The sequence below is a fragment of the Antechinus flavipes genome, chromosome 2 (genome assembly GCF_016432865.1).
Source record: "Antechinus flavipes isolate AdamAnt ecotype Samford, QLD, Australia chromosome 2, AdamAnt_v2, whole genome shotgun sequence".
NCBI classification, from domain to species: domain Eukaryota; kingdom Metazoa; phylum Chordata; class Mammalia; order Dasyuromorphia; family Dasyuridae; genus Antechinus; species Antechinus flavipes.
This window is the reverse complement of record NC_067399.1, coordinates 388,316,230-388,338,124: the sequence shown is the minus strand read 5'-3', so window position 1 is coordinate 388,338,124 and position 21,895 is coordinate 388,316,230. Positions and strand designations below refer to the sequence as shown.

Genomic DNA, 21,895 nt, shown 5'->3' with positions numbered 1-21,895 from the left:
TCTGCACATCAAAACTATATTTAACATCAGTAAATCAATGTCATCCCAACTCCCTTATTCAGAGAATTTGGACTCATTCCCAATGGGCCAATATTGAGGAAAGTCTTGCTCTAAAAATATAGTACATAGTATGACTGGACTTTTATTAAGCTACAGCTGTGTAAAGGATATTCATAGTACCCATTATTTAAAGAAGATAGGAGAAGGTCACTATAAAACATATTAATTTTTTTTGGTAGGAGGCTGGTGGAATGAAAACATCAGTAAATTGTGCCTTGGATATTAATGAGTTGATTTCCTTTCATCTCAAGAACATGTATAGAAATTCAAACAGTAACTAGAGAAGATGCAGTTTTTACTATAACCAGCATGTTTGCAAAATGCTTTACATTAATACTTTATGAATTTACTTTAGTGTTTGACACATAGTAGATACTTAATAAAGCTTTATTGATTTGTTGACATATGATCATAACACCCTTGAAACTGGCATTACAGATATTTTAATCCCCATTTTATAAATGAGGAAACAGGGCACCTTATAAGGTTAGGTGATTGTCTGAGGTCATACCTTTAGTAAGCAGCAGAGCCAAGATTTAAACTCAGATCTGACTACAAATCTGCTATTCTTTCTTCTTAAACCACAACTGCCTCTAGAAGTTAGGCATCCCTATACAGATACACTGCCAACTCAATAATACCCAAGTAGTATTATTACATCATATCCTTGTTTTGTGATGTTATGTTGCCTAGAGCTGTGATTGGCCAGTAAAGATATGTGTTGTGATGCATGAAATTGAGTGTTTGTGAGACACCCTCTTCCCTCCCATCAGACTAGGTATAATACTGTATAACCACACTGGCGTGCAGGGGATACGGGAATAGGTTTCTTCCTTGCTCACCACTCCCCCCTGGTCACACAGGCTGCTGGGGAACAGTGCTGTCTAAGTTTTTGGCCCAGGTAAGTAAATAGAAAGCAGAAAGTCAGTTGAATTGAAATGATTTCCCAGAAGGTATAATATGATGCTGTAATGGATTTGGGATTTTCAGTAGTATGAGATATTCCCTTCACAAATGCAGATCATAACCTTTTTTTTTTAATCTTATGTAATCTTTCTGTTTTTATATAGTCTAAAGGATCTACCCAACTCACTGAATTTTTTTAAAGATTGTTTTAATATTTCAGATAGTGAAGCCTTGAAAAAGAAATGACAGCTAATTTTTAGAAATACATATTTCACATGATGAATTTATACCTTTCTATATTGACAGATCTAACCTCTTATTTTGGTCATATACATCCTTGGTATAATGCCTTTTATTGTAATTGTGTGCAAGTCTTCATTGGTAATATGTTTTAGCTTTCTTAAACTATTCATTCCTGTAACTTGGATTCTTTTTGAGATCATAGTGTTACTGATTCACAGTTATATAGTATGACTCACTTGCAGAGTATTATTGTTTAAAAAGATGGGTTTTGTTTTATTTTTCAAAGATAGTTTATTTCATGACAGCTAAGCTAAATTGAGATCATTGCAGCATGCTGATGGATCATTTAAATATAGTCCAAGTTCTTTTCTAAGGCCATCCTGGGATCCACCTACACACCTGTTATGCACACACATTTATATACATGGACTTAATTAATGGGCTATTCATACATACACTCCTTGTCAAATCTGACCAACATGAATATTTTAGCCACTTTTTTAAAAGCATGGATGGCTAGACTAACCAATTAATATTTTAAAAGGTTTCAAATAAAAGCTTTGACTTTTTCAAATGATTTTCTTAGTGAGAAGGCCCTGTATTGTTCATTATATATAGCTAGCTCTCTTCTGTGATAATGGCAAATACCCTAAATGGTCATAGCCTTTTTTACCTTAGATGATGATGATGAGATTCATAACATACTTGCTGTATCATTGAACCAAAGTACTCTGAAGTTGCATTTGCCATAGAATTCTTTATGATTTTAACATGTGTGGAAGATATGTGTTGTTTGAGGGGAGCTTTTTTTTTTTTTTTAAAGGTAGCATTATTTTAACCAAATCAACAAAAGCCACACTGAGATCTGTTAGAATATATCTCTAAGCTGTGAAAGATGTTTTGTCATAAGAAAATTATCTTTTAAAAATGTTGCCAGTTCCATTTTTGTGTTTTCATAAAGAATGATTTTGATTTGTTTGCTTAACCATGCTTATAAATAATTTATACTGATAAAAGATAGGTAGTTGTCTTGGGCAGGGTCTTCTCAGGCACTTTATTGTAACGATCATTTGCAATAGTATTTTTCAAGTTTAAACAGTGTTTAGTTTTAATTCATTATTTCACATGAACTTCCTGATCATCCTATAAACTAAATGCTACTGTCATTATTCACATTTTAGGGATGGGGAGAAGTTGTGACTAATCCAAGGTCACACAATATCTGAGGCAGGATTTGATAAACTCAGGCTTTCTTGATTCCAAGCTTAAATTACTCTAGCCTGTTGCTACTCTCCCATACTGTCCAAAATCTTTTCTATTTTGTTTAATCGTTTGACACAGTTTGAATTTTAGATCTTTGAGTTACTTTTAAAATTATGTAATTTCTAGCTCAGAATATCTCCAGTGTCAGAACTTCATCTTAAATACCATTGCCATCTCAGAAGTGTGCTATGACATAAGCCAAAATCCTTTCCCTTTCCCCCCCCAAAATCAGTATTTACAAATGTACTAGTCTTAAAAATAAATGGGAATCATCTGTAGACTACTCTACCTGTTCTAGGAATCCACAGAAGACCCCTGGAATCTTCTGATAGCTACTTGATATGTCAGAGTATAGTAGATCCAGGAAAGCAAAGTGTAGGACTATCCTGAGGAAACCTAGTTTCAAGAGAAAGATCCTAGCCAAGGATTATTTTAGGCAAATCTGTGACTGCAAGAATCCTCAGTCCAAGCCTAGAGGAAGGAGGAAGGATCTAGGTAGTAGATGAGTCCTGGAATAAGAGCTGAGCTAGGAAGAATGATCGCTAGCAAAGCTTATTGTAGGGGGATGGGGGGGCGTAGTCCTTGAGCCTTATGGCAAGAGATTCCCCACCAATCATATAGTAGCCCTGGAGTTCCTTGGAAGAGGACCTATTTTTGTTTGGCCACAAGACTCAGTATCAGGGCAGATTTTGCACATATCTTTCAGTTTTCAGAGCTTGACCCACTTTCCAACTAAGCTGATAAAATGAGCAAAGAAAAACATGGGGGAAAAAATAACTTGATGTAAGAGATACCCAGGGGGCAAAATCCTATGAACATAGAGACCCCACAACACTCAAGGTAAAGCCTCTGAGAAAAATGTCCTAGTGACAAAGGTCATGACAAGAGTACTTGGAAGAGCTGAAATGAGGTCTAAAATACTATAAAGCAAAGAATAGCAAAGAGAATATCTTGGACTGTGGAAAATCTCAAGCAAAAATTAAATGTCCTGGAAACTAGAATGGACTAGTTCTTCACATGTACATTCAGAATTTGAGTAGTGGAGCTGAATAGGATGTTTCCATCAGCATCACTGGGTTAGAATGAATCTGTATAAAACCATAGTGATGTATATTTCATACCTATTTTCCTTTCAGCTTCATTTCCATGTGCTCCTGTGGAATCATACACAAACTTGTCTTTTCCCTCTGCTGATTTTTGCTGTTTTGATAAAGCTTGAAGTGGTTTGCAAATTTTGTTTATATTCTAACCTAGTACCTGTCTTTGCCTACCATATCTATCTCTTTTCTAAGAGCTAACTGCTTTACATGACTTTGGAGCTTCTTCAGCCCCCTCTTTGTCAGTACTATTTGCATTAGTTTAACTTCTCTCTGAATTGGTAATTGTATCATTTTTGTCATTTTCCTTCTTTTATCTTGCTTAAACAGTTTAAGTTGATACTGCTGTAACTATCCATAGGGTTTCTCATTTTTATCCTTTCTGCTAATGTTTTGATTTTTGCTCTGAAAGCAGACATTTAGGATACAATGAGGCATAGAAAAGTGTTTGCTCTGGATTCAGGGGAACTGGGTTCAAATCCCAGCTGTGTGAATGTAAGACCAAATCACTTAGCAAATCCATGGTTAAGTCCCTAAACTACCCATAAAATTAATGATTTGGATTAAATGATCTCTTGTGATGTCTCTTCCAATCCTAGACCCATCGATCTGATCTGATTCTACAATGACTGCTATGTTAATTAGTAATTTCCTTTATACAGATATTGTTTTTTGTAATCTTAGTAATCTTCATCATCCAGCATTTTTGATATTCATCTCAAAGAAAATATTCAAAATGTCTGTATATTGTGGTATGTTACTGACCTCTACCACTAATACAGGTTTTGAGTAAATAAGCTTTTGGCTTTGTTATTCTTGATTCAAAGCAAATTATCTGACATGATTTTTCATTGATCTTGCTTCTGTTCCTATCTTTATATCAAAGTCACCAATAATTAAGATATACATATATTATTTTAGGAAGAAGCAGTGTGATACAAAGAAAGAATTGATCCTGATATAAGAGAGCCTGGGTAGAAATCCAATTTTTGTTGTTTATTTGCTTTGTCATCTTAGATAAGTCACTAAACTTCATTGGGCAGCCTCGGTTTCCTCATCTATAAAAATGAGTTGGGGAAATGGACCTCTGGATCCTTGAGTCTCAGAACTAGAACCAGATGATCCTATTTAGTTTGGAGGATCAAATCATTTATAGAATTTTTAAAAATTTCATTCTCTACAACAAATTAATGGTGACACATGGTCCATAATTTTTCCTTGGTGTAGTCTATTTGCAAAATTCATCATAATACCACTTGAAGGAAAGAGAGGGGTATCAGGACCACTTAGAAAAGAGATAGATATGGTAGGCAAAGACAGGTACTAGGTTAGAATATAAACAAAATTTGCAATGATTTGGATATCATTTTGAGTGCACAGTGAAACAACCATGTCAACTCCTTCATCTGTATTGTCTCCAAGGAGAACCTATGAGCACTCCTTCCACTGGACTGAAACTTCATTTCCTTCTGTTTCATTTGTGTTTAGAATGTCAATTTGGAACAGGTTAGTTCTGCTAGAAGGGTATCAACTTGTTGGTTTTAGCTATCTCACATTTAATTGTTTTAGCGCCATATTAAATCAATATATGTTAGATGGTCTTAAGAAATAGGTGATTTTTAACACCTTTGACTCCTCTATCATTCCCTCAATGTCACTGTAGAAGGGGAACCCCACAGGTCTGAAGGCAGTTTTCTCTTTTATCCGTTTTGAAAGTCACCATGGCCAAAAAATTCTTCATCTAGTGTAGTAGTCTTTTGACTTTTCTATATTTAGCTATACTGTTCTCTGGATAGCAGGTGCTTTTTTTTTTATCATTGAACTAACCTTCAGGACTTTTCCAGCTTGTTAGAACCTGCCATTTGATTCAATTGATAATAACTCTCAGGAACCCAGGGTTACCTCCAGATCACAATGAGATATCAGAAAGAATAAGACATGAGTGGAGACAGTATGGCACAAAATACCAGATGGTAGTGGGGGCTATGCAAAAAAGAACACAGTGGTGGTCATAACACTGGAAGGTGTACGGTACACACACACATACACACATAATATATGCATATATACGTATGTATATGTATATAAGCATATACTCCTTGATCAGGAATGAGAAGTGAATTACATAAGCAAGGGAGGGTTATATGCTCCTTGCTAGGAATTTATCTAACTCAGTTGATCAATAGACATTTTTAACCCCTCCTAAAAGTCCATCCTGTACCTAGCCACCGATGGAAGGAGATACAAGTTAAAATAGGAGACTTTCCTTGTTCTCCAGAGAAATCATGATCTTGTTTTCAAGACAAAGGACATTCACAAATTACAGAGACCAGTACAAGACAGAGATATTAAATGTTTTTAAGGTAAGTATTGATGTTCTGGATCAGGCAACAAATTGTCTATTTGAATTGTTTTGCTAGTAGAGACAATCCCAAGTTGTATTTCCTTTCAAGGTCTGATATACTCTTGTATGCATACCTTTTGATGACTACTTTTAGGAGTCATAGATGGCCAGGCCATTTCTAATGCTACCTTGAGTCAAGTGTAATAGGCAAATAAATATTGACCTACTGAATCAAGCAACAAATAGTTTATTTGTCCCAGAATAATTTTTTCCAATAAGAGGCCTCTGCCCATGGAATAATGAAGTTCACAAAACATGCAGTGCCTTGTGTTAAGGCACTAAACCACTGTACTAAAAGTGAAGTTAAAAGAATGTAAGTCCCTCTCTAAAAATAGTTACAGGATAGTCTGGATGTAAGGAAATGCATATAAATAATTGTGTGATAACATGAGAAAATAATAGCAAAGGATAGTCAGGCAAAGTGAAAGGAGCCATTGAAAAATGAGACAAATTATCAATTTCACCCTGGGAAAGCAGGTATACACATGAAACAATCAGACCAATAATTAAAGATTGGAAATATTTTAAGTACTACTACACATTCAGGTATTACCACAATGGATCAGACAAGTCTATTTGACCAAAGACCCCTGTTGCCAACAGTGTTCTCAGGGTATATTTATTTCCCAGGGGGACAAGCTGGTGGTCCTCTTTATCAGAAAGGCTTCATGGAGGAGCGATCAAGACCTGAGATGGACATTAAGACAAGGTACAACAGACATGGCAACAAATCTAGGAATAGGTAAAATCAAGGAAAGGGGGGGAGGGGAAGTAGGACAACAGGGAATAGAAAGTAAACCAGTTATTTGAATATAGAGCTTTGTAGAGGAGAGTATGCGATAAAGATGAACAAGTAATATGAAGCAGGATTATTATGTAAAGGGGCTTGAATGCTAGTCAGCTCCTCCTATATTTGCTAGACAAATTTTCTGCAGTCTGAAGAAAGACTTGGTTTCATGTATTTTTTGTATCCTAAATTTACTGTTTTTTCATCCTACTATTTCACACTATGACAAATAGGGCTATGTCAATTAACAGCTAGGCAAAATGGAGTTCCATCTTTTTAGATTTTAATTATATTCCCTCTTTTTTAACCCTTACAGATTGAAAAATTCTGTTATTTCTAGTCTGTATTTATGTCAGTTCACTACAACCCACTTTTCTTCTGAAGAAAATGGTGGGATTTTTAGATACCTTCCTCTGGCTCTATTATGACTTTAATTTCACCAGTCAAAAAGAAAAATCCCACATTAGAGCCGGTCAAGTGCACTATAGGTTTACATGGGGGGAGAATTAGAAAATATTATGCTTAAGACAAATTCATTTGGGAAATAAGATGGATAATGGCAGAGGACAGTTCTCAATTAAACTGGAAAATGGCCACAGTATGTCCCCCCAAAAATTCAGCCCTTCATGCCATTGCTCGGAGGGAAAGGCAGCGCTAGGAAGCCATCACAGGAAGGGGGAACCTGGACGTTGGTGTAAAGGCTGAGGAAGATGAAATTGAGCAGCATAAAGAACAAATGCTGCTGCTCCCAGATGAGCTGTGCTCTGGGACAAAACCTTATGGTCCTATACTATTTGTGGCTCTGCATGAGAATAGGATGCTATTTTGTTTTTCTTTTGGAGAATTCTGAGCATATTTAAAAGCTAGTTGGTGGCAACAATATATACAAATTGGGCTAGAGTTCTCGGCTTCTTACCTAAATCATATCCATCATTCATGCCATTGAAGGATTTATCAACAATCCCTCCCAGCTATACTATAGTGGAGTCAAAAGACCAGATTCAATTCTCCTTCCTGAAGATCCTTGCCATTATAACGAACTGGAAACTTCCTATCTTCCTATAATTGTTTGGGGCTTTTTATAGGACTTCATCAGGGCAACCAGAAAAAAAAAAAAAAAAAAAAAAAAAAGGAAAACATGGATTTGGAGACTGAAGTGAAGATGTATTTTGAGCAAACAGCGTCAGAATGACACTGCTTATCATGGCGGGGTGAAGACAGTAGCCGCGTCTTCTGTGCCCTCTGCAGCCCGCAGCCTCATCATTCACAGCAAGTGGCTCTCTCTGGTTTTGTCACATTCACAGCCTTGAAAATCCTCCCGCGAGACTTCTTTCTGAGCAGATGGTGCTCCAAGACTTGTTGGTAGGGCTGAGGACCCGCCCCGGATGCTATGATTCTCGGCGTTAGATGGTCAGCTCTTTGATTGGCTCAGGAAGGACAAGGAATCAAAAGGCAGCCATTTCTAACGAACTGGAGGTAGGGGCGGAAGATGGCGGAGGCTTCTAAGAATTCCCTGGAAGAGGAGAATATATTCTCTTTCGCCTTCCAACAACTTCGCGACGTAATTGGGTCTCAAGAGCAAGTGATCCACCGGCTGAAAAGCACGGTGCGAGCCCCTATAGGCAGGGGGCGGGGCCTACCAAATGTCACAATGGGATGGGGCGGGGTTTAACGTAAAGGTCGGGGGCGGAGCGGGGCCTATCTGCGTAAGGATGGCGCGGGGGCGGAACAGGAGGCGGACCGAGTTGCCCTACTCTTATGTCGGCAGGGGTGTGACCAATAGTATTACATCTCGTTGTCAAGGCAACTGCCTGAGAATCTTTCCCTGGAATGGACCAGCCTTTCGGGCACTGCGGCAAGGGACTCACCCAGCGCCTCGGTGTACCCCGCTATCCTTCAGAACAGCCCCTCCCCAAAGCTCTCTATGCCCTAGCCTCCAGCTCGTCGTTCTCCTCCTTGACCCTCCTATTTACAGTTGAGTCTGGATCTCTTCGTCTTGGGGACTCTGCAGGAGGGCGGAGCTCCACCCACGCCTCTCCATTCCCCCATTTTATCCTGAGATGCTCACAGCGTCTAGTTCAGGCCATCTACCCAACATACTGTGCGCCTCCCACACTGCCTGGAGCTGTCTGTCACCCACAGTCATCCCTGTCCATGATGATATGTTTTATCTCACTTTTTCCGGACAGGAATAGGGCCTTGAATGAAGAATTTCATTTTAGCCCATTAGTATGGAAATCCTCTATATTAAAGTCAGTCAGCACCTTCTTTGTGCTTTGTCAATCAGTCAATCAATTAGCTTTTATGAAGCTCCTGTGTACAGCCAGTGCTTTAAGCGCTGGGGTTAGGCAGACACACAGTCCCTGCCTTCAAAAAGATCTTATTTTAATTGGGAGTGGGGTAGAGACAATAACTACACACATACAATATATGTAAATATGTGTCTATGTATATGCCCCTCTACATATATATTTAAACATATACAGGATAGCTGGAAGGTAATCTCAACTAAGTATGTCAGGATCAGGAAAGCCTCTTGCAGAAGATGGGGTTTGAGGTAACTCGTACAGGAACAGAGGAAATTTGAGAGATTAAGAGACCTGAAAAGTAAAGAGGGCATGGAGTTATAGAACTCTCTTGGTGATTAAGTATAAGGAGACAAAGGGATAGGAAAGGATTAGGTTATGGAGAACTTTGAATGACAAAAGTTTATATTTCATCCTAAGGCAATAGGGAGCCATTGGCATTTATTGGGGGGGGAGAGTGTTGACATGGTCAAATCTATTTTTTGATCTCCTTGTGCACTAAGTGAAGGATGAATTGGAGTAAGGAGAATCAGAGAAAACAATTAAAATACTAAGAGTCTAAGAGAAGTTGACAATGAATTGACAATAAACTAGGATGGAAGTTGTAAGAGTGGAGAAAAGGGGACTTCTGTGAGAGGTAGTGTGATATTGTATAAGCTATAAGATTTGGCAATAAATTAATGACAAGTGCAAGTGAGGATTTGATGATGACACTGTGGGCCTATCTATGTGACTGGAAGAGTGGTAGAACCCTTAGAAGTAATAAGGGAGTTAGGGAGAAGAGAGGTTTGAGGAATCTTGATAATGAGCTCTGTTTTAGACATTTTAAGTTTGAGATGTCTTTAGAACATCTAATTTAAAATGTCCAAAAAGCAATTGGGTGATGGTGACTCAAGAGACTCTAGGGTGATGGAAATATATAGAGACACTTAGGAATATATGCCTATAGATGCCTTCAATCTCCAAAACACTGGAAAATTAATTTGCTCAGGCCACACAGTGGCCTGTATGTGTCAGAAGCATGACTTTTGAAGTCCAGGAGTTTTCCTGGATTCAAAATCAGCTTATTTACCATGCAATGCTGACATTTATCCCACTAATTCCCTTGAAAATCATCTTTAGCAACATGCAGTGAGCCTAAGTATTTGAAAAGCTATCACATAGGAGGAGAATGTTTTGTTCACCTTGGAAACTATTTTTAATATAAGAAAAACTTTTTAGATTCTAAGAACTGCTCAAAAGTAAAATGGGTTGCCTTGGGATTGTAGTAAATTCATCTCTAGAAATTTTTTCAAATAGAAGCTTGAAAATTCCTACATAGATATAGCATACATGCTTTTTAAAAATATGGTGTTTTAGACTAAATGAGCTTTAATGGTCCCTTCCAAGTCTACAGTACTATGATGCTATTTACATTCACCACTACCCTTTAGGTCACTTATGATTTGATTTTTGAGACCCATTGGTGTTTCATGATTTGAAGCCCTATAAGAATAAGATGGGATAATAAGATGGGACCTCTGCTAGCTCATTAGTATAGGGAGCTCTCCCCATGAGAAAATTTCCTTCACCAATGCAAATCGACTCTTGCTCAGCATTGGAAATTTGCCTTCAGGAGTTGCATATATAAATGGAAAAATACTGGTATTGAAAAGAAAGGCACTACTGGAGATCATTGAAAGTACTACTTAATTTATCAATGTATTCCATTTTACACCTCTCCTTTTCTACTAACTTGCTCATCCATTGTAATCTGGCCAATACCCATTTTCTTTTTTTAAAAAGAAAGTAACATTTTATTTTTCAGTTAACAAGTATTAATTTTATCTCCCTTTTATACATACATCCACAAGGGGAAAAAAGAACAGCAAAACTCTTATGACAAATATGCACAATTAAGAAAAATAAATTCTCACATTGGCCATGTCCAAAACCATATTTGTCTTTGTGCAGTCTGAATCTATCATCTGATTAGAAGCATACTTTTATCATCAGTTATCTGGAGCTGTAATTGGTCATTGCATTGAAAAGAGTTATTAAATCTTTTCAAATTGTTTGCTCAATGTGGTATTCTGAGTTTTATTCCCTTCATGAAGCATTGGTTTATACAAATCTACCCAGGTTTCTCTGAAACTGTCCTTTTGTCATTTCTGTCAATACTTATCTAGCCAGGGAATCTCCTTGATCTTTTCTGTGTAAATTGCTAAGCCAATTTTTTTTTTTTTAACTGCATGGCATTAGATCTCACTTAGGATGGTACTTAAGATCACAAATCCATTTGCAGGACTTTCTGAAGACTCTCCCCACCCATAGGGAATCCCCCTTTGATTATGATTTTGGTTGGGATCTCATTCTCATTGACATAGCATGCATGGTTTCCTGTTTTGTGCCTCCTTTGATACAATCAGAATCATTAGATGAAAAGTAAGTACCATCTAGCTACTGAGGAATCTTTTTAAGCTTTTTATTTTCAAAATATGTGCATAGATTTTTTTAATTATAGCTTTTTATTTACAAGTTATATGCATGGGTAATTTTACAGCATTGACAATTGCCAAACCTTTTGTTCCAATTTTTCCCCTCCTTCCCCCCCATTCTCTCCCCCAGATGGCAGGTTGACCAATACATGTTACATATGTTAAAGCAGTGGTCCTCAAAATGTAGTCCAAAGAATTGTTGGGGTCTCTGAAACCCTTTCAGAGGGTCTACAAATTCAAAATTATTTTTTATTTCTAATATAGTAAATAACTATAAACATAACCCATGTGAACAAAAATTCTTTGAACAGATCCTCAATAGTTTTTTAACAACATGAAGATAATGAGAACAAAGGTTTGAGAACCACTGTGTTAAAGTATAAGTTAAATACAATATAAGTGTACATGTCCAAACAGTTATTTTTATGCATAGATTTCAACATTCACCTTTGCAAAATCTTGTGTTCCAAATTTTTTCTCCTCCTCTTCCTCCCACTTCCTCCCCCAGATGGCAAGTAATCCAATATGTGTTAAATGTGCACCACTTCTATACATATTTCCATAATTTTCTTGCTGCACAAAAAAAAAAAAAATCAAAAAGGGAAAAAATGAAAAGGAAAATAAAAAGTAAGCAAATTACCCCCAAAAAAACCCAAACATGAAAATATTATGTTGTGATCCACACTCAGTCCCCTTTCTGGGTGCAGTTCACTCTCTCCCTCCCAGGACCATTGGAAGTGGCCTGAATCTACTGAGGAATCTTCTACAATCTTAACATATGCATGAGATGTTTAACCTATATTGTATTACTTGCTCTCTAGAGGAGGGAGGAAAAAGGTAGAAATATTTGGAACACAAGGTTTTGCAAGGGTGAATGTTGAAAACTATCTCTGCATGTATTTTGAAAAATAAAAAGCTATAATAAAATTTTTAAAAATTGAAAAAATATTTTAAAATATGCATGAGAGACACATTGCTGGAAAATAACTCTTAATGCTTCATTTGTTCTACCAAGTCAAATGCTTTTAGTAGTTGACTAACAATGGATATAGAGGTATCTTGTATTTTTTTAGATCTGTAACTTTTATTTACATGACTATGAAGAGAAGTGGTCTGTTATAGGAAAATATCTATAAAAAAACCTACCAATTGCCTTATATTTACTTCAAGGCTATCCTGGATATATAGGGAAGCATCCTCATAAATTTATAAAAATTAGAATACAGATATTGTTCAGTTATTTTTAGACATAACTGACACTCTGTGACCCCATTTGGAGGTTTTCTTGGATGAGATACTGGAATAGTTTGCCATTTCCTTCTCCAGCTCATTTGACAAATGAGGAAACTAAGGCAAAAGAGTTAAGTGATTTGCCCAGGGTCATGCAGTTAATAAGTGTCTGAGGCCAGATTTAAACTCAGGAAGAGGAGACTCCAAGTCTGACATTCTTATCTACTGTGCCACCCAGCTGCCCCAAATATAGATATGAGTTAGTAATGATGTCTTTTCCATCCTTTTTTTTTTTTTTTTTTTTTTTTTAGTATTAAGTATATGACTTTCTCCTCTTTTTCAAGACATTTTGAGGCAGCTAGGTGGTGCAGTGGATAGAGCACCAACCCTGAAGTCAGGAGGACTGAGTTCAAATCAAATTTCCTGGCTGTGTGACCCTAGGGAAGTCACTTAACTCCAATTGCCTCAGCAAAAAAAAAAAAAAAAAAAAGATATTTTGAAAATTGATCCCTGAGTACCTTTAAAATTGTCTCATCTCCATTAAGGATTTCTTCTTAGATTTGGTGGGGTCCAGCTAATTTTAAAGACCACTCCATTTCTTAAAATTCCTTATATATCTCATCAGGTGATATGATGTTGAGTCCACTTGTGGTGATTCCATACTGACCACCAGTCATATCCTATCTGTCAATAAAAATTGAATTTCATTTTTTGTGATATTGTTTGGCACTCATCCTGTCTAGGATTTTGAGACCTTCCCCCCTTCTCCCATCCCCAAAAGAAAGTATTCTTGATATAAATAGGCATGAACTTTTAAGTAGTGAATAAGCCTTTGATCTCTTTTCATTTCTTATTCTTGAACTTCATTGAAGTCAGAGTATTTTCTGACTTTGAAGAATCTCCTCATGTTCTTCATGTAATTTATTTCTTCATTCTCTGCAGCAGATATTGGCAAATAAACTAAAAAATATCTTCCTGGTGACCTTCTTGCTCTTATTCTCATCATTACACGAGCATTATAAACCAAGAAGCAGAATAATGCTTATTACTCCTATCTCATTCCCAAATCTCTCATCCCCAAATTAGTCTTTCCAGAGATCTTCCATTTATTCCCATGCTCCCTCTATTTCTTCTAATCTATTAAGAGAATCTTAGCACCATAATGTAAAGAACCCGAACATTAATTGTCAAAGGATCTGAGTTCAAGACCCAACCTCCTTGACAAGTCACATTTCACCTCTTGGTCTCAGTTATTGAATCTGTAAAGTGGGATAATAGTCATGCCATGCCTATAGTGTCAGTTGCATTATAAAGCTCAGATGAGAGAATTTAAGAAATAAGAGTGACCTTGGAAATTATTTAGTCCACCTTTACAGATGAGGAAATTGAGGGCTCAGCAAAAGTGCAGTGGCCTGCCCAATCCCTCAGGTAATAAGTAGCAGAGTTGGCCTTAGAGCCCTGTCTAGTGTTCTTTTCCCTACATAATCCTTGCTATGCAAACAGATGGAAAAACTTTTCATTTCAATTAATAAGCGATTTTAAGTGCTTAGTGGGTACTAGGATACAGCAGAGGGAAATGAAATAGACTCTACCTTCATGGAGTTAGATGCATCGTATCAGAGCAGAAATATATTATATATGTACATACATGAATTATACATATATGTATACATATACACACAACCATATATACACATATATACTTAATACATAAGAACACACTAAATATATATATTTTTTACAAACTGAAAAATACTATATATATACTTAATACATAAAAACATACTAAATATATATAATATACTAAAAACACATACAACCATATGTATCTATATGCTTACTACATTAGAAACATACTAAATATATATACTTTTACAAACTTAAAAACCCATACAACCATATATACAACTATATATTTAATATATAACCTAATAAATACATATGCTTCTACAAATTAAAAACACAACCATATATACATATAAATACTCAACATATAAGAACAAAATAAACATATATACTTTTACAAATTAAAAACCATGATCTCCAACTTTTATAATGTTCTATCATTGCAATGTCAAGTCTTTCAACCACTCCAAGCTATGTTCTAAAAAAGATGGGAGATAAATTGTTATGTATTCTCTATATAGAGGATTACTGTTAATATTCCCAAATCATTCACTAGCTGTTCTCACCCATTTTCCCTTTTCTCCTCTCCCCATACTTCTTGGCTTCCAAAGCCTTTTGGGTCCCCAGGCTTTACTTATCTCCCAACCCTGTGGTTGCATTACAGATGGCCATCCAAGAAGAGAAATTTGTGAGTAAAGAAGAATACGAAGCTGTGGTAAAAAAGTTAGAGGTAAAAGGGTCCTTCCCTCTGCTTTTTCCCATCCTGGGGGGTGGGGCAAGGCAATGATAGAAAGGGGGAAAAGTGGGAAGAAAAAAGGACTGGGATCTTTGAGATCTTTTGGCCCATAGACCATGGGGGCAGAGCAACAAGCGCCTTCCCCCAGACAGGAGATGCTCCAATCTCTCCAAGGCTCCAGGCAATCCCAGAGTTAGCATCATCTGGAACGTGTAGGGTCGGGGAACAGGGCATGCTAATCACACTGTGATTACAGGAGGAAAAGGCAGCCCATGCCCAGACCAAGGGCCTGTTGGCTAAAGAGACAGAGAAACTGCAGTTTGCTCTTGGAGAGGTGGAGGTGCTGTCCAAGCAACTGGAGAGAGAGAAGCAGGCTTTTGAAAAGGCGTAAGTGAGCTCTGGGGAAAAGAGGAGGATAGAGGGGCATACTCAAGAGATGAGCTGCCTCCCCCACTCACTTAGACATCTGGTCTTTTCCAATTTAGGCTGTCCAGTGTCAAGAACAAAGTTCTGACAGAGTCCACCAAGAAGGACAAGCTTATCACCAAGTGCAATGGTAAGAGAGCCAAGAAAGGGGAAAGGCCCAACCATTTTTCCTAAAGAGGAGGATAAATCCAATCCTAGTTGGCCCATGGATAGTGAATAAAGGAACTGAAGAAAAACTAGAGACCAGAACTGACAAGTAGCTAGAGAAATATAACATTTTTAACTGGTATTTAGACTGGAAAATTAAGGTATTAGAAAAAAGCTAATAGGATTGTACGCAGTAACAGCAATACTGTATGATGAACAACTGTGAATGACTTAGCTATTTTCAGTAATACAGTGATCCAAGATAATCCCAAAGGACTCCTGATGAAAAATGCTCTTCACCTCCAGAGAAAGAACTGATGAAATCTGAATACAGATGGAAGCATACAATTTTTTACTTTCTTTCTCCTTTTTTTTTAGTTTGAGTTTTCTTTTACAAAGAGATTAATGTGGAAATGTTTTACATGCTTACACATGTATAATCTTTATCAGAATGCTTACCATCTCAGGGAGGGGTAGGATAGAATTTGGAACTCAAAACTTAAAAAAAAATAACAATGAATATCAAAAATTATTTTTACATGTAACTTGAGAAAATAAAATATTATTTTTAAATGCTAACTTGATCTTAGGCTACACTAAAAGAAAGAATAGTACCCAGAGTACTGATAACAATAAGTATTCAACCATGGAGCTTTCTTTGTTAATTCTACCAAGTCTTGATGAAAATAATCTACACATGCATAGAGGGCATTCTTAAAGAAGATGTGAGAAAAAAATGACATATTACAGCAGCTTATGTCTTTAGCATCACATAATTAATTAGCTGGAATATCCAGGGAATGGAACATAAGGCCCCACTGTGCTTATTCTGTTGGAGTATAAATAAGTATTTGATTCATTAAAGCAAAATGCCACTTTTATAGATTCTCTACTAATAAGGGAGGTGTCTCCCATGCTCAAGTCAAAAATCATGCAAGATTCCTTGAACAATATTGGGGCAAGAGTAATAACTTTATTTACTAGTCTCCTGAGTATCAATAGCAAGTGAAGCATAAAGCTGAGACTTGTTGGCCATCACTGTGAAGAACATCTCACGTAAGAGTTCAGATCAAAGAGAGACTCCCTATACAAGGTGAGGTCCACACAAAAAGGGAGGGAGCCCTTTGAGAATAGGGAAAGGGTTTGAGGCACCCGTTTGCAGATGATGTTCTGCCATGAGGAAGGTCATTGTCCTAGACAGCGTGCGTCCAGGTGACAGAGAAACCAGGATCATACAGGGATTTGACAAACATAAAGCAATGGCTGATATTTATCTGATGCTTTAATGAAGCACTTTTTTATTATCTCATATCTAGGAACAACCCTGTAAAGTAAGAGCTACTATTAGCTCTTATTTTACAAATGAGAAAATTGGAGCACACAGCTACTAAAATGGAATTGGAACCACCATTGTGCAGTCTGATTCATGAGCCCATGGAGTAATACAGTGCATGGGTTTTTTTTGGCAAGGATACTGGATTGTGGTTTGCCATTTCCTTCTCCAGTTTTGGAGTAAAGCAAACAGGGTCACTCAATAAATGTCTGAGGCAGGATTTGAACTCAGGTTTTTGACTCCAGACCCTATCAAGGATTTTTATCCACTGAGCCACCCAGCTGGCCAGGCTTGCAGCTTATGTCTTCCTCGCTATGCATCCAGCACTGTATCTCCTCCAGCAGGCTGTCTTCCTGTGACTAGTACATAGGAACATTAATTGAAAGGACTAAGCATCGTTAGCCTTAAGAGTCAGGAGAGGGAGGGATGATATGCAGCTATCTTGAAATCATGAAGAAAAGAAATTCTTTTGGGCCCAGAGGCAGAATTAAGCACTATTAGTATAATGTGCAGAGAAGCATATTTCATCATGTAAGATTGCTAACAATTAGAGCTATTCAAAAGTCGAATGGGATGATTTAAGCAGTGGTGGGTTTCTCTTAAACACATAATATCAAGTGAATACTGACCGCCCATTTGTTGGGGATGTACTGTACTCACTGCTTCTCAAACTTTCTTGGTCCTATGTTTTTCCATGCCACCCTATATTTGATATGAAAGGAAATAAATTTGATTTGACCATGCATATGCACATAATGTCAAAGTCTAATAGATGTTAATTTTTTTTCCCAGTGGGTACACCAAAAAATTTTATCAATTCATTGATTAGGATGAACTTCAGTTTGGAGTTTCTGGCATATTCCAGTTGAATAATATAGTTATTTAATAAAGATTCCCCATTCCCCCATCCTTGACAAACTTTCTTGTATTCCATGAAGATGGGAGGCTTGCATTCCATAGCTGGAAACCCCTGCTGTAGATGTTGTACCAGGGCTCAAATATGGATCAGAATAGGTGACTTCAGAATTCCCTCAACTCTGTAAGAGACAAAATGTGAGATAGACCTGGGTTCAAAACTTAACTCCATTACTAGCTATGTGAGTTGTTTATCTCCCTCAGTTTCCTTGTCTATAAAGTAAGAGCAATAATAGCCCCTGCCTCACAGGATTGCTTTGTAAAATCCAAATCATCAGATCATGTTTATAAGCACTTGGCACACCATAAAGCATAATATGAATGTTAATTATTTATACTTTTTTTTCCTGAAAAATTCTTCCTCCAAACTTGTCTATTTCTTTCAAAGTCACCATTATCCTCCCAGGTTCATCCTCCAGGTTCTTGATCTCAGAGTCAGTCTTGCTTCTTTCTTAACCCTCACAAGCTCCCTAGATTTACTCAGTTGTTGAATCCTATCAATTCTCCAGAACACTCACCTCTTACATTTATTCCCTTCTCTCCACTAATTTAGCTACCTAGATCCTGGACCAACTTTTGCCAAGACTACTAAAATAATCTCCAAATTGATCCCCCTGCTTTCTAATCTTTTGATTTTTTTAACATCAGCTGTCAAAATAATTTTCCTAAAGCTTCTTTTCATAAACTTTTAAATGTAAATAGCATTTTAATTTTTTCAATTACATATATATAGTTTTCAACATTTATTTTAATAAGGTTTTTTTTGTTCCAAATTTTTCTCTATCCTTCCTCCTCCCCAAAATGATCTGATATAGGTTTTGCATATGCAATCAAAATTACACATATTTCCACATTGGTCATGTTGTTGAAAGAAGAAACAAAACAAAAGGGACCACATACACATATGCAAGCACACCCCTCTCCCTTAAAAAAGAAAGAAAGAAAATAGTGTGTTTTGATCTGCATTCAGACCTCCATGGTTCTTTCTCTGGACGTGGATAGCATTTTCGATCATGAATTTTGGAATCATCTTGGATTGCTGCTCTGTTCACATAAACTTTTTAGTGACTGTTAACTCGAGGATAAAATGTAAACTACTTTAACTGGCATTTAAGGCACTCCATAATCTGGCTGTAATTTCATAATACTATTCCCCATCCTGAACACTGGAATTCCACGGAATTCCTTATTCTCCTAACCATGACCTCCCAACTCAGCTTTCACACAAGCAGACTCCCATGCCTGAGATGCTCTCTTCCCCCTCCTTTCTCTTTAACACGTCTTTGTTCAAGGCTCAGCTCATTCTGTCAGTGCTTTCCAAAGCAGGGCCTCCCAGCACTCATTAGTGAAAGGAGCTGTGTGCCAAAGAGGGTCTCTACCTGTACTTGGGAAATGAATTTCTATTCATCATTATCTTAGGCAATTCTTGTTAATGAGGTTGAGAGCTACAGGCTACATGGCTGAAAACATCGGCTCTGAAAGCATCATTAGTGGGTTTATGTCAGAAGTCTCATGAAGTATCCGAGCAATCTTCTCTGTCTTGAAGACTGTGGCATTTAACTTTTTTTCTTTTTTAATATCAGTGACTTAACATGAAGGTGTAGATGACATGTTGATTAGATTTGCAGATGACACAAAACTAGGGTAAAGGGACAGTAATCATGATTCAGAAGTGAGCTTGTTAGACCATATAACAATGGGCTTTAATATAAGATTTTGAAATCTAGTAAGAATAAATGTAAAAGCTTTTACTTGAATTTAAAAGAGTTGATTTTACAAGAATAGGATGGAAGAATCACAGCTAGATAAGAGGTCTATTGAAAATGTTCCCATGGTGAGGGCTATTGAAAATGTTCCCATGGTGAGGGCTAGAAGACTAGGCTTATGAGTCAGCAGTTTGATAGTTTAACCAGAAGAGATGATGCGATATTATTAGGCCTAGTGAATACATGTATGAGGTCCAGAATGACAGATGATAAATCTCCCTGTATTTTGCCCTGATTAGTCTGATAAGTTGGATTGATTTCAGAGGCTGGGATACTGGGGATAATGAGGACACTGAAGATAATGCAGTATGAAGACTGGGGAGGTTAAACCTGGGAAAAAAAAGACATATATGGAAGGAAAATAATCATTGTCTTCAGATACTTTTGCTGCTGTCATATAGAGACAACATGATATAAGAACCTATGATTGGCCTTTGAAAGCAAAACTAGAAGCAGTGGATAGAAGAGGGATAGAGATATTTAAACTCAAAGTAGGGGAAACCCTTTCCTTTTGGGGGAGGGAAACCTTTTTTAATAATTTGATCTTTCCAAAAGTGGAATGGGCTGCCTGGAGAAGTATGAGTTCCCTTCCCCTGGAAGTCCAGGGATGTTAAAGAAAATGTTATATTTTTCAAGTATGGACAAAAGAACGTTTGCTATCTCCTCCAAGCAATGAGATTTTATAATTTCTGTTTAATCCATCCTCCTGAGCAAGCCTCCCAACTAGCCAACATTTTGCCTTCAAGATCCAAAAGAAAAAAAAGTTTTAGTAAACACTACAAAGGCAGAATTTTTTTTATTCCGGTCAGGATAATAGTATGATTTGAAGTCAGAAGGCCTGAATTCAAGTGTCTCATTATTGTTTGGGCAAATCATTTCCCTTGTTTCCTCTATAAAATCTAATTTCTGAATTTCTAAGTGAGATGTTTGCTTAAGACCTCCTCCCAACTTTAAATTCTATGATCATCTGCTCTTCTTTCCAGGTGCCCATAAAGGTCCTGGTTGCTGCCTGTCATGGTGCCTGGCCTTTGTACATCTTCCCCTGGTAAGGCCCTTGGTCTCCTGACCTAGAGGGTCTGTAGTTTTCCCCAGAATCTCCTGGAAAGAAGTCTGAGATGATTATTTCTTGTTAAGCCAATAACAACTTCTGAAAGCAGTGCAATAGAGCTTTTTGATTGTAAAAGGGTTTTCTGGGGAGGGGTATCTTTTACTCAGGGGGGCCCACTCTTTGCCGCTGAATTACCTCTAGGAAAATTCATTCATAGATGTAGGTGTGTAGACCTTGATGTGAAGGTAGTTACTACTGCTAGAGAAATTGCTCTTAATTCTGAGATTTCAAGTATTCATTTCTCCATTCTTTGGGCAAGGAACCTCCCCTTTTGCTCTTTGTTCAAGTATTTGACAACCTCTCTTCTTCACTTCAGAAATTGAATCTCACATTATAAAGCAAGAAGATATTCTTAATGGGAAAGAAAATGAAATTAAGGAACTACAGAATGTCATCAGCCACCAGAAACAGATCTTCAGGTAAAGCGTTTGGATCCTCCTTCAGGATAAGGGATTTGGATGTGTAGGGGGAATATGGGGATGGGAGGGGGAGACTGACTTTCCAAACCTTCTTGAAGGGTTCTCACCCGCACTGCCTCAGGCCTATCCCAAGTGTCTCTCTTGCAGGCATCAGATATCGGACTTCCGGATTCAGAAGCAGCAAGAGAATTACATGGCCCAAGTGCTGGACAGGAAGCAAAAGAAGGCAGGCGGGCTGCTCTCCAGCCGGGGCTTCAAGGGACTTGGAGACAAATAAATCTGCTTCCACTTAGCACTTTTCTCTGTCTTGCATATAAGGATCCTTTCCTAGGACCTCTTAATGTCCTTCACCTTTCCCCTCTTACTGGATTTGCACTTTTCAGTTGGGTTCAATCAGCCCCTGCTAGGATGATCAAGGAACCCCACTTTAACTTCCTTCCCTAGCCCTGATTCCCCTTAGAATGTGAATAGCAAATGGATGGCAGGACTTTTTGCCTGACCAGCCCCGGGAAGCATGCGTGGGATAGGGGATGGAGCTGCTAGGACATGACCCGATTCTGGCATCGGCCCCTGCACCTGCCACACTGTACCCAACACTCCGAGCTCAAACAGAAGTGGCCAGGGAGGGGATACTCAGATTAAACAC

General features: G+C 37.6%; 1 protein-coding gene across 6 annotated transcripts; it reads left to right on the top strand.

Annotated features, from left to right (window-relative positions):
* The first annotated feature begins 773 nt into the window (after positions 1-773).
* Positions 774-21,541, top strand: SPATA24 (spermatogenesis associated 24). Of its 6 annotated transcripts, none has more exons than XM_051978508.1 (7): positions 774-961; positions 6,604-6,682; positions 15,064-15,129; positions 15,392-15,522; positions 15,621-15,691; positions 21,147-21,249; positions 21,397-21,541. In XM_051978508.1, exons 3-7 carry the CDS (start codon positions 15,064-15,066, stop codon positions 21,524-21,526), a joined length of 501 nt encoding a protein of 166 aa, XP_051834468.1. In that variant the 5' UTR covers positions 774-961; positions 6,604-6,682; the 3' UTR covers positions 21,527-21,541. The 6 variants fall into 6 exon arrangements, 5 of the variants coding, with proteins under 5 accessions (XP_051834468.1, XP_051834467.1, XP_051834465.1 ...); XR_007950760.1 differs by lacking the exons at positions 774-961; positions 6,604-6,682 and adding exons at positions 8,463-8,734; positions 20,706-20,767; XM_051978507.1 differs by lacking the exon at positions 6,604-6,682 and having other exon boundaries at positions 781-961.
* Positions 21,542-21,895: the final 354 nt, after the last annotated feature.